The following is a 12,375-nucleotide window of genomic DNA, read 5'->3' as shown; positions in this document are numbered from 1 at the left end:
ACAAGGTGGGTGACAAGGGACAAGGACACTCCGGGCTCGGGGGGGGGCGGGGGGGGGCCACAGGCTCCTACAGGTGGGTCCAAGCCCCCACCCCAGCGACCCTAAAAAATTTTGGCGACGGGTCCTGGCGCGGGGGGGGTGGAGGGGACACGGGGGACACGAGGGACGGTCCCCAGGCGTCCGGGCTGAGGGGGGGGGGGGGCCACCAGCCCCCCCCCAATTACCTTAGAGACTCGTTACGAGTTAAATTAGCACGAGCGGCCCCGGGGGGGGCGGCGGGGGCGCGGCCGGGGCCGGGGGGACGCTGGCCCGGGCCGGGGTGACAATGACAATATGCCATACTGGGGGCAAGTCGCGTCACAGACTTAGTTCAGAACGACGGGGCGCGCTGGCTTCCGGCTGCGGGAGAGAGAGAGGGGACACGTCAGGGACACCCCGAAAAATCTCAGAAACCGCCCCAAAACTGCCCGAAAACCGGCCAAACACTGCCAAAAATAATCCCTAAAAAACTCCCCAAAAACCGTCCCAAAACCTGCCCCCCAAACCTCCCCAAAACGTCTAAAAACCGCCCCAAAAACGGCCCAAAATACCCCAAAAATCCCGGGTCACCCCGTCCCAAATCCCCCAGGGCCAGGATTGTGTCACCCCCTCCCAAAAAGGCACCCGAGGAGCTCCGGGATTGTCCCCAAAATTGGGACCCAGGGGAGCTCCGGGACCACCCCCCCACTCTTCCAAACCTCCCTGGGGACCCCGGGGCACCCCCTGAGAGGGGACCCGGCTGTTGGGGACGCGTCCCCGGGCGTATCCGTGTCCCCCCCCGTCCCTCCCGTGTCACCCTCCCGTGTCCCCCCCCCAGCCCCGCACCTTTGCGGAAGGCGTCCTGGAGGCGGCTCTGGGGGAGTTGATACAACTCAGCGAAGGGGTCGCGGGGCGACCGGGGCGGGGGGAGCTGCCGGGGGCCGGGGGTCGCCCCCCGCGGGGCGCCGGGGGCCCCCCCGGCTGGCGATGGCGGCCAGGCCCTGCAGGAGCCGGCGCAGGGCGGGCCCGGCGGGGGCCGCGGGGGGCGGCGGGGACGTCTCGGGGGTCAGCAGGGATCCGGGGGTCCCCCCCGGGACCCCCCCCGGGCTCTCGGGGCTCGGCGGGAGCTTCTCGGGGGCGGCCTCGGGGGGCTCGGGGGGCCCGAAGGCGAACGGGGGCGCCTGGCGGGGGGTGTAGGGGGGGGTCCAGGTCTCGGCGCCCCCCCCGGGAGTCTCGGGGACCCCCAGCCCCGGCGCCAGGCGCACCAGCCCGAGGGGGGGGCCCAGGGGGGCGGCGATGGAGGGGCCCAGGCCGAGGCCGGGGTCGGGCAGCGAGGGGTCGGCGCCCATGTCCGGCCCCAGGCTGCCGGCCCCCAGCGCGGCGCCCACGGCAAAGCCCAGCGCCGAGCCCAGCCCGGGGCCGGAGCCCAGGCCCAGCCCGGCGGCGTCCGGTGCGAGAGCGGTGCCGGCCGCCAGCCCCATGTCCAGCTCGGGCCCCAGCGCGGCCCCGACCGCCAGGCCGACGCCGGGGCCCAGGCCGGAGCCCCCCACGGCGACTCCGATGCTGTGGCCGAGGCCGGAGCCGGCGCTGGCTCCTGCGGCCGAGCCCGCGGTGGCCCCGAGGGCGGCTCCCAGGCCGAGTCCAGTCCCGGGTCCGGCTCGCACGTCGTCGCCCAGGCCGAGGCCGGCGCTGACCCCGGCCCCGACGGTCACTCCGATGTCCGGCTGGCCGATGCCCAGCCCGATGCTGGCCCTGATGGCACCGCTGGCCAGGCCGGGCCCGATGTTGGCGCCGATGCTCAGGGCCACGCCCGGCCCGAGGCCGGCAGTCACTTCGGCCACGCCGCTCGCTCCCAGGTCCTCCCCGAGGTCGGTCCCGAGGGCGGTGCCCACGCCGGCTCCGGCCGCCATGCCCAGGCCAACGTCCACTCTGATGCCGCTTCCCACACCGAGGCCGACGCCGGCGTCCGAGCCCAGGCCGTGGCCAACGGCGTCTCCAAGAGCGTGGCCAACGTTCGGGGCCATGCTGGCCCCCAGTCCAGGATCCACGGTGGCCGCAGCGTTGGCTCCCAGGCCATGTCCCATGCCAGTCCCAAGGCCGGGCGCCACGGTGGCCGCAGTGTTGTGTCCGAGGCCGTGTCCGATGCCAGCCCCCAGGCCGGGCTCCACACCACTGCCCAGGGCAGCTCCCAGGCCGTGTCCGATGGTGGCTCCAAGGCCAGGATCAACAGTGGCCACAGTGTTGGCTCCCAGGCCATGTCCGATGGTGGCCCCAATTCCAGAGTCAGCGGAGGCCGCAGTGTTGGCTCCCAGGCCGTGTCCGATGGTGGCCCCGAGTCCAGGATCCACGGTGGCCGTGGTGTTCCCTCCCAGGCTGTGTCCGATGGTGGCACCAAGTCCAGGATCCACGGTGGCCACAGTGTTGGCTCCCAGGCCATGTCCGATGGTGGCACCAAGTCCAGGATCCACGGTGGCCGCAGTGTTGGCTCCCAGGCCGTGTCCGATGGTGGCCCCGAGTCCAGAGTCAATGGTGGCCGCGGTGTTTCCTCCCAGGCTGTGTCCAACGTCGGCTCCGAGGCCGCAGCCGGCGCTGACAACGAGCCCAAGGCCAGTGCTGGCTCCTCCATCATTGCCCAGGCTGGGCCCCACGCTGAGATCGAGGCCGAGGTCATCTCCAGCTCCGCCGGGGAAGTCGAGGCCGGTTCCGAACGGCTCCAGGGGGCCCGGCGGGGCTTCGGCCGCCAGCTGCTGCCGCAGGCACCAGGCCTCGGCCTCGCTGTGGGGGGACAGCGGTCAGCGCAACTGCGGCCACCGGGGTGTCCCCAGGGGTGGCCGCGGCTGGTGCTGACCAGTGACCAGTGAGCACTGACCTGATGATGAAGTTGTGGGCCAGCAGGGCCGGCCCCTCTGGCCGCAGGCGGGCGTAGACCCAGGTCCAGCCCAGGCCATCCTTGCGCTGCAGCCGTGTCACCAACTCCCCCCGTGCCTCCGGCCCCGCGCCCGCTGTGGGGACAGCAGCACGGTCAGTGGGGATGGACAGGGGGACAGTCAGTGAGGATGGACAGGGACCATGGGGACAGGGGCCATGGGGACAGGGGCACGGTCAGTGGGGATGGACAGGGGCCGTGGGGACAGGGGCCATGGGGACAGGGGCACGGTCAGTGGGGATGGACAGGGGCCATGGGGACAGGGGCCATGGGGACAGGGGCACGGTCAGTGGGGATGGACAGGGGCCATGGGGACAGGGGCCGTGGGGACAGGGGCACGGTCAGTGGGGATGGACAGGGGCCATGGGGACAGGGGCACGGTCAGTGGGGATGGACAGGGGCTGTGGGGACAGGGGGATATCAGGGGACAGGGGAAGTGGAGTGCAATGAGGTCATTGAGGGATTTGGGGACACGGGAACACCGAGGAGGATGGGGCACCTCCGGGGCCATGCAGGATCCCAGGGAAAATGTGGGGACATGGAGGACATCGAGGGGACAAAGTGACAACAGGGGGACACTGAGGGTGATGTGGGATACCGGGAGGGGACCAAGGGGAGCCCGGGAATGGCAGGACCAGGCAGGGAGGGGACAGGAACACCTGGGGGACCCAGGGGACACTGACCGAGGCGCAGGTGCTGGCGGGCGACGTGGCCGAGGTCCTCGGGGTGCAGCAGCCGGTACCAGGAGCGACCCAGCAGCTCCGCCCGGCCATAGCCCAGGTGCACCAGGACACTGCCAGACAACACCTCGGGGTCACTCGTCCACCCAGGCAGGGTCACTCCGGACACCTGGGGTCCCACTGGACACCTGGACCCCCCACCCCCAAACCCCTGGACCCCCCGGCCGTGGTGGCCCCCCCGCTCACCTGTCGGAGATGTCCAGCAGGGCGAGGTCGCGGGCGTGGCGGCTCTGGAATGCCGGCAGCAGGAGGCAGTCGGGGCAGGGCCAGGGCGGGGGGTCCAGGGGGGCACAGAAGGCCACGAAGAGCGCGGGGGCGGCCCCGGGGGGCCCGGGGGGCTCCTGGAAGCGCCCCCGCAGCAGCACCAGCTTGCGGCCGGCGCTGGGGCGGCGAGAGGCGCGGGAGGTGGTGAAACGGCAGCGGAACAGGCGCTCTGGGGGAACAGGGGGCTGTTGGTCACTCTGTGCTGCTGTCCGTCCGTCTGTCCGTCCCTCTGTCCTGCTGCCCATCTCTCTGACCGTCCCTTCTGTTCACCCATCTGTCCTGGTGTCCATCCCTCCATCCCTCTGTCCATCTCTTTGTCCAGCTGTCCACCCCTTTACCCTCCCATTCCTCCCGGACCCCCTGGACACCCCCAAAGTCCCTGGACACTCCGGAGCCCCCGAACCCTCCCAGACCCCCCTGGACCCCCCCGGACCCCCACCCACCTGCCTGGGGGGGCCCGGGCAGGCTCAGCTGGTGCCGCACCAGGGGGTGATCGGCGGGGTCCAGCAGGTCGTAGATGCTGTCCCCTTGTGCCACCAGATCCACCTGGGAGAGGCAGGGAGGGAGGGCGGGGTGAGCCCCGGACCCCCAGAGCCCCCCCGGGACCCCCAGAGCCCCCCCGGGACCCCCAGAGCCCCCCCCGGGACCCTCAGCGACCCCCCGGGACCCCCAGGTGCTCACCATGGAGTGGCCCAGGTGCTGCGCCACGTTGTCGGTGACCCCGACCAGCTTCCCCTCGCGGGTCACGGCCAGCAGGAACCCGGGCAGCGACGCCACCAGGTCGGCGAGTTCGGGCCCCCCCAGCAGCTCCAGGGGCGCCCCCCGGCTCGGGCCTGGCGTGGGGACACGTGGGGACAGCGGTCAGTGCCCGCCTGCTCAGCAGCTCCGGCAAAAGCTGTGGCTAAAGCGTCAGCCACGGAGCCGGGTGTGCCCCGGTGTGCCCCCAGCTGTGCCCGGGTGTCCCCAGGTGGCATCCGGAGCCCGTCCCGTGCGCGGCCAGCTCTGGTCGCTGTCCCCATCCCGGTTCCTCTGTTCCAGCCTCCGTCCCTGTCACCAATCCCTGATCCCTGACACCGATCCCGGTCCCTGTCACGCATCCTAATCCTGATCCCGACCCCTGACACCGATCCCCAACCCCGCTCGCCGGTTCCTGTCACCGATCCCGGTCCACGTCCCGCTGCCCCGCCCGGTCCCCGCCGCTCTCCGCGGTGCTGAACGGGAACTCCCGCCGCTCTCCGCGGTGCTGCACCGGCCCCGCTACCTGCCCGCGGTGCTGAACGGCGCCGGTCCCGCTCCCCGTCCCGCTCCCCGTCCCGCTCCCAGCACGGTCCCCGCTCCCATCCCTGCCTGGCGCCGGTGGCTGCTCCAGCCCCGTGTCATGCCCGGTCCCATCCCTAGTCCTGGTCCTGTCTCAGCCTCATCCTGGTGCTGTTCCCCGGTCAATGCCCGGTCCCCCATCCCATCCAGTGCCATTCCCGGCTCCATCCCCAATCCCATCCCCGATCCTGATCCCATCCTGGTGCTGTTCTCCCGTCCCCGCTCCCATCCCGGTGCCATCCCGGTCTCGCTCCCGTTCCGTGCTCGATCCCCGCTCCCGGTGTCGGTCTCGTCCCGCTGCCGTCCCCGGTCCCTGGTGCTGATTTCTCTCCCATCCCGGTGCCGTTCCTCGTTCCCCGCTCCATTCCTGCTCCATCCCCGCTCCCGGTGCCGGTGCCATCCCGCTCCATCCCCGCTCCCGCTCCCGTTCCCGTCCCGCTCCCTCTCGCACCTGGCCGCAGGCAGGCTCCCTTGCGGGTGTAGATGCAGGCCAGGGCCATGACGTGCAGGTAGGAGAGGCGCGGCCGGTCGCCGTCGGGCAGCGGGAGGAGGTCGCGCAGGGCGCGGATCTGGGCGTTGATCTGGTCCCGCCGCGCCTTGGAGGCGCCTTTGGTGGAGCGGAGCATCCTCCGCCCGCCCGGGCCCGGCCCCGCCGCTTTATGCGGCCCCGGGCCCGCGTCAGCGCCGCGTCACCGGCCCCGCGCCGCCCCGAAACCGGGGGGGACACCGGGGGGGGACGGGGACACGCGGGGGGACGCGGCGGGCGCGTCACCAGTGACGCTGACGCACGAGGGAGGGAGGGAGGGGAGGGAGGGGGATCGGACCGAAATTGGAGATGGAGAGGGGAGAGGGGCGGGGCTGGGGAGGGGAGAGGGGAGAGGGAGACACGCCCCGGGGGGGGTGGGGGGGGGATAAAGGGGGGGTGGGGGGAGAGGGGAGTCAGTGAGGGGTCAAAAGAGAGGGAGGGATGGATGGAGGGAGGGATGGATGGATGGGTGGATGGAGAAGGTCAAGAGATGGATGGAGGGATGGAGGGAGAGGGTCAATGGGGAGATGGAGGAGCCACTGGGGGGCTCAGCGGGGACATGGAGAGAGTCAAGGGATGGATGGGGAGGGAGAGAGGGTCAAGGGAGAGATGGAATGGTCAATGGGGAGATGGAGGAGTCAATGAGGGGTCAGTGGGGAGATGGAGGAGCCAACGAGGGGTCAGTGGAGGGGTGGGAGTGAGTATGGAGGGGGGAGATGGTTGGAGTGGTCAATGGGGGAACGGAGGAGTCAACGAGGGGTCGGGGGGAGATGGAGGAGCCCAAGGGATGGAGGGAGAGGGGAAAGGATCAGGGGGAGATGGACGAGCCGGGGGGGACTGGTGGGACCTTTGGGGGAGCTCCAGGGGGGAAGGGGCGGTCAGTGGGGGGAGGGAGAGGGTCCAGAAATGCCGAGGGAGGACCCTGGGGGTCGGAGTGACCACAAGGGGGTCGGAGTGACCACGGGGGGGGTCGGAGTGACCACGAGGGGATTGGAGTGACCACGAGGGGGGGGTCAGAGTGGCCGGAGGGACCCCAGGACGAGCGGGGGGAGCGGGCCCGAGCCCCCCCTCCCCCCCGGCCTTTGGGAACCCCCTCTCCCCCTCTCCCCGTCCCTCCCCCCTCGCGCGGGCGCCCCCGGATTTGGCTCCTCCCCCCCCGGCCCCTCCCCCCTCGGCTCCGCCGCTGCCAAATTTGGGCGCCGAAGCCGCGGAGCCAAAAATAGCGCGGGGAGCCCAAAAATAGCGCGGGGGGGGGGGCGGGGCCGCGCCGAGCGGGGCCTGGGGGGGCGGGGGGGAACGGGGACCCCCCCCGGGAGGATTTTGGAGGGGGGGGAGGGGGTTCGGGGAGGGGGGTCTGGGGGGAGACCCCGCGGGGGGGACAGGGGAGACTCCGGCTCCCACCCCCACAAAATTTGGGTGCCCCCCGCCCCCCGGAGGCCTCGGAACCCCCCCCTCCACCCCAAATATAGGGGGCGCCGCGCGACCTCCGGGACCCCCCACCCATCCCCTCCCCCCAAATTCCAGGGTCCCTTTCCCAAATTGTGGAAGTCCTCCCCACATTCCTGCGTGTCCACCCCCTCCCCAAATCCTCCCCTCCCCCCCCCTCCCCCAAATCCCGGGGTCTCCCCAGATTTCTGAGCCCCCCCCCGCGGCGTTTCCATGGCAACGGCGGCGCCGCAGCGATGGGGGGGGAGGATGAGGAGGAGAAGGGATGAAGGTGATGAGGAGGATGAAGGAGGAAGGTGAAGATGAGGAGGAACAACGGGAGGAAGATGAGGATGGAGCTGGAAAGGTGCCGAGGATGAGGAGAGAAGGGGGGATGAAGATGAAAAGGGCCGGAGGAGGAAGATGAGGAAGGAGCTGGAAAGGGACCGAGGATGAGGAAGGAGAGGATGAAGATGAAGGCCCAAGCGATTCCCCCACTCCCCCCTCCTCAGAAATGAGAGCAGAGTCCCAAATCCTCCCCCACCCCCCCCCCCCCCCGCCGTGCAAAGAGACCCCAAAATCCTTCCAAACATTCTGGGGAGCCCAAATTCCCAAATTCGGGTGTGTGGGAGGAGCTTTCTTTATTTGGGGGGACTCTGGGGGTCTCCCCCGAAGTTTTTTGGGGGGAGGGGTCATTTCTTCTTGGCCCCCCCCTCCTCATCCTCCTGCCCCTCCGGGGGGGCCGCGGCCGCCTCGAGCTCCCGGCGCCGCTGCTGGACCTCGGCCACGGCCTGGGGGGTCAGCCTGGGGGGCAGCGGGGAATGGGGGGTCAGCCTGGGGGGCAGGGGGGAATGGGGGGTCAGTCTGGGGGGCAGGGGGGAATGGGGGGTCAGTCTGGGGGGCAGCGGGGAATGGGGGGTCAGGGGGATCAGCCTGGGGGGCAGGGGGGGAATGGGGGGTCAGCCTGGGGGGTCAGGGGGGGATTGGGGGGTCAGCCTGGGGGGCAGGGGGGAATGGGGGGGTCAGCCTGGGGGGGCAGGGGGGATTGGGGGATCAGGGGCTGTTTATGGGGGTCCCAGGGCTGATTCTAGAAGTGTTTTTGGGGAATCTTGGTCAGTTTATGGGGCGGATCAGGAGCAGTTTCTTGGGGAGATCAGTGGCTGGTTCTGGGTCAGTTTTTGGGTCAGTTTCGGGGGTTTCAGGATCAGTTTTGGGGTCAGCTTTTGGGTCAGTTTCGGGGTCTTTGGGGGGCTGTTTCAGGGGATAAGGGGTCAGTTCTTGAGGGTCAGTTCCAGAGGTTTCAGGGGTCTCAGGGTCAGTTTTGGGGTCGGTTTTGGGGCTCTCTCCCACCTGGGCACCACGTGCAGGCCGAGGCTGCGGGCAGAGCCCACCAGGGACCTCACAAGGGCGGGCAGGGGAGTCCCCCGGGCGGTCACTGCCGGGTCCCTCTGCTTGGCCACGGCCACCTCGAACAGCTGTGCCAGGGACACCACCCCGGCCGGCTCGTGGCCTGGGGGCTGCGGTCAGCGACCCCCAAAACCCCCCTGCGATCTCCACATCCCCCTCAGAACCCCCCAAAATCTCCACCCAGGACCCTCCAAAACTCCCTTAAAGCCCACAAATCCATCTCAGAATCTCCCAAAAATCCTCCCAAGACCCATCAAACGCCCCCCCACCCCCGCCCCCCCCAACTCAGAACCCCCTGAAGACCACAGGATTCCAAATCCCCCCTCACAATCCCCAAATTCCCCCCTCAGGACCACTCCAGCCTCCCCAGACGCCCCCAAATTCCCCCCCACGACGCCCAAAATCCCCCCCTAACCAGGTCTGCCCGATCCTTTTTCCACTCCGGCCACGGCCTTGAGAAAGTAGGAGGTGGGGGGGTCCCGATGGTCAGCGAGTAGGTCCGGTCAGGCTGGGGGGGCACGGAGGGGTCACTGGGGGGGTCACTGAGGCCTGGGGTGGTCACTGGGGGCACTGAGAGGGTGGGGGGGAGGTCTCGGTGCCGCCCCCCCCACTCACATGCACGAGCAGCCGGACCCTCAGCGGGACCCCGGGTTTGATGTCCCGGGTGCGCTCGTTGAAGTCTTTGCAGAAGGCGGCGATGGAGACCCCGCGCTGAGGAATCACCGGGGAGGGGTCGGGCCGGGCCTGGGGGGGCACCGGGACACCCCTAGACCCGTCCCGTTCCCCGCAAAATTCGCCGCACCTGCCCCAGCACCGGCCCCAGCGGCGGCCCCGGCGCGGCCCCCCCCGGCCGGGATGAGAATCCGCACGGGCCTCGGTGCCGCCGCTGGGGCTGACCTGGCCCCCCCGGCCGCTGCCCGGACCGAGCGCGCCGAGCGCGCCGCCCGCGACATGGCGGACGCTCCGTGAAGCACCGGCGGTCACGTGGGACGAGGGGGCACGACGGAGCCAATCAGAGGCGAGAGAGGGAGGGGCGGGGCCGAGAAGAGCCAATGGCAGGGCGGAGGGGGCGTGCCCAAAGCGGGGCGGGAAAGATCGTGCGGGGAAGGGGCGTGGCCAAACATGGGCGGGAAAACTCCGGAGGGAGAAGGGGCGTGGCCTAAGGGAGGAGTGGGCGGGGCTTGATAGAACCGGGGGATTCCCTCACCGGGGGATTCCCCCGGGGATTCCCTGCCCTCCCCCCACCGAGGGATTCCCCCGGGGATTCCCTGCCCTCCCCCCACCCCCAGCCTCACCTGGGGGCTCCCGGCGGAGCGCGGAGGGGGCGGAGGGGCAGCGGGGGGAAGGGAAGGGGGTGGGGGGAGGGGTGGGAGGGGCGCAAGGGGGGGGTCAGGGCCCCTCCCCTCCCTCCTCGGAGCCCCCTCCCCCTCCCCGGCCCCTCCGCCGCTCGCGCAGGCGCCTCACAACCTCCTCGTGGGACCCCGCCCTGCGGCCGGGGAGTCAAAGGTCAGGGGGAGAGGGGAGGGGACAGAGACCCCTCCCCAACCCCCCCAGTGACCCCCCCCAAATCCCCCTTAACCCCCTCTGACCCCCCCCAAATCCCCTTTAACCCTTCCCAAACCTCCTCCCAGACCCCCTGGGTCCCCCCAAAATCCCCTTTATCCCTTCCCAATCCCCCTCCCAGCCCCCCTGGGAATCCCCAAATCCCCTCGGACCCCCCCAGCCTCTCCCTACCGGCTCCGGGCTCTCTCGTAGGCCGCTCGCAGCTCCCGGTCCTGCCGGTCCAGGAAGGCGGCGTGAGCCCCGGCCACGTACCTGGGGGGGGGGACCCAAAATGAGAGTGAGGGCCCAAAAATCCACCCCCACATCCAGGGGAAGGCACCCCAAAATCCAGGGGAGCCCACCCCAAAATCGGCCCCCACATCCAGGGGAATCCCCCAGCCTCAGAGCCATTTCTGGAGCCCCCAGACCCGCTTTTGGGGTGTCCCCCCGATCGCTTTTGGAGCCCCCCCATCCCCGTTTTGGGGGTCCCACCTGTAGGCCAGGGCGTGGACGAGTCCTCCCAGGGCCATGAGCAGCAGCAGCAGCCCCAGGATCCGGCGGGAGGAGGCCCTGGGGGGGGTCCTGGGGGGCCGGAAACTGCTCCCAGTACCGCTGGTTCTCCTCCCAGTACCTCCGGTTCCGCTCCCAGTTCCGCCGGTTCTGCTCCCAGCTGGGACAGGCAGGGGGGGACACGGCACCCATGGAACCCCCAGGACCCTCCAAAACCCTCAGGGACCCCCAGGACGCCCCCCCCAAAACCCTCAGGGACCCCCAGGACGCCCCCCCCAAAACCCTCAGGGACCCCCAGGACGCCCCCCCCTCTAAAACTGCCAGGGACCCCCAGGACACCTCCCCCAAACCCTTAGGGACCCCTGAGATTCCCCCCCCCCCAAAACCCTCAGGACCCCCCTCATCCCCACTGCTCCCCCCATCCCCGTTACCTCGGGGGGGTCCCGGGGCTCGGGGGGGTCCCGGGGGGGTCCCTGGGGGTGGTCCCGGACCCCCCGGGGGGTGCTCAGGGCCGCGTAGGCCTCGGCCAGGAGCAGGAAGCGCCCGTGGCGGGAGGGGTCCGAGGGGTCCCCGTCGGGATGAACCTGGGGAGACAACGGCGGGGAGGGGGCCCCAAAACTCGGGACCCCCCCCGGAAATTTGGGGTTCAGGGGAGGAGGGGAAAGGGGTGGGGAGGGGTTGCCAAAATGCCAGGACACCCCCCCCCCGGTGGGGTCCGAGGGTTCCCCAGTGCTCCCAGTTCCTCCCAGTGCCCCCCCCACCCCGTGCCATTTCCATTTCCAAACCTCCATTTTTTTCCCCAAAATCGCTCTTTCTCAACCCAAAACCACTGTTTTTCCCCCCCAGTCCCCCTCGATCCTGTCCCAGTTTGTCCCAGTCGCGTTTCTGCCCCCCAACCTCCCGTTTTTGTCCCCAAAACCGCCGGGGTTTTTTCCTCCCAGTCCCTCCCAGTTGCCCCAGTACCTCTTTGCAGCGGGCCAGGAAGGCGGCGCGGATCTCCCTGGGGGAGGCTCCGGGACGAACCCCCAGGACCGCGTGGGGGTCGGGGGGGCCCTGCCTGGAGATTTGGGGGCGGTTTGGGCAATTTTGGGGCGGCTTCTGGAGTTCCCCAGTGAATATTTAGGGCATTTCGGGGCGGTTTTGGGGGGGGTCCCAGGTGGATTTTGGGGGGATTTTGGGGGGATTTTGGGGCAGTTTCAGGTGTCCCGGGTATATTTAGGAATATTGTGGGATATTTTGGAGCAGTTTTGGGGATACTTTGGGACATTTTGGGGTATTTTGGGGGCATTTTTGGGGGGTATTGTGGCAGTTTTTTGGGGTGTATTGGGATATTTTGGGATATTTGGGGGCTCACCTTGTGCTGAGGCCCCTCCAGACCCAGGCCCACTGTGGGGGAGGGGCGGCCCAGGGCCCCTGCGGGAGTGGCTCCAATTAGCGCCGTTAATTAGCGACTAATTAACCCTTAATTTAGCACTAATTAATCCTGAGACCCGACAATTGGTGATTGTCAGCGTGTCTGGAGTTAATTACGGTTATCAGGGCGTTAATTACCGTTAACTCAGCAATTCTCACACATTTTACTCTTAATTACTGCTAATTAAGGCATTAATTGCTGTTAGTTAGGCCGTTATTTACCCTTACGTTCCCAACGCTTAATTAATAACGCCACTACTGTAGTCTAATTAGACAGCGAAATCTCA

The 12,375-nt window shown here is 69.2% G+C and overlaps 2 protein-coding genes across 2 annotated transcripts; both read right to left on the bottom strand.

Annotated features, from left to right (window-relative positions):
* Positions 1–3,320: 3,320 nt before the first annotated feature.
* NPAS4 (neuronal PAS domain protein 4) lies at positions 3,321–5,891 on the bottom strand. Its single transcript, XM_088155056.1, has 5 exons — positions 5,717–5,891; positions 4,630–4,781; positions 4,392–4,494; positions 3,871–4,117; positions 3,321–3,737 (listed from the first exon to the last, which is right to left on the bottom strand). Exons 1-5 carry the CDS (start codon positions 5,889–5,891, stop codon positions 3,365–3,367), a joined length of 1,050 nt encoding a protein of 349 aa, XP_088011182.1. The 3' UTR covers positions 3,321–3,364.
* Positions 5,892–7,832: 1,941 nt separating this feature from the next.
* MRPL11 (mitochondrial ribosomal protein L11) lies at positions 7,833–12,088 on the bottom strand (the record flags this gene model as incomplete). Its single annotated transcript, XM_088155036.1, is given in 9 exon segments — positions 7,833–8,020; positions 8,567–8,726; positions 9,039–9,101; positions 9,104–9,131; positions 9,239–9,334; positions 10,358–10,438; positions 10,658–10,835; positions 11,639–11,732; positions 12,030–12,088. Coding segments are annotated over 9 exon segments (871 nt in total), but the record flags the coding sequence as incomplete, so codon positions are not given.
* Positions 12,089–12,375: the final 287 nt, after the last annotated feature.

This window comes from Sturnus vulgaris, chromosome 34 (assembly GCF_052056855.1).
Source record: "Sturnus vulgaris isolate bStuVul1 chromosome 34, bStuVul1.hap1, whole genome shotgun sequence".
NCBI lineage: Eukaryota > Metazoa > Chordata > Aves > Passeriformes > Sturnidae > Sturnus > Sturnus vulgaris.
Note: the sequence above shows the minus strand (reverse complement) of the source record. Positions and strands in the feature narration are given on the sequence as shown.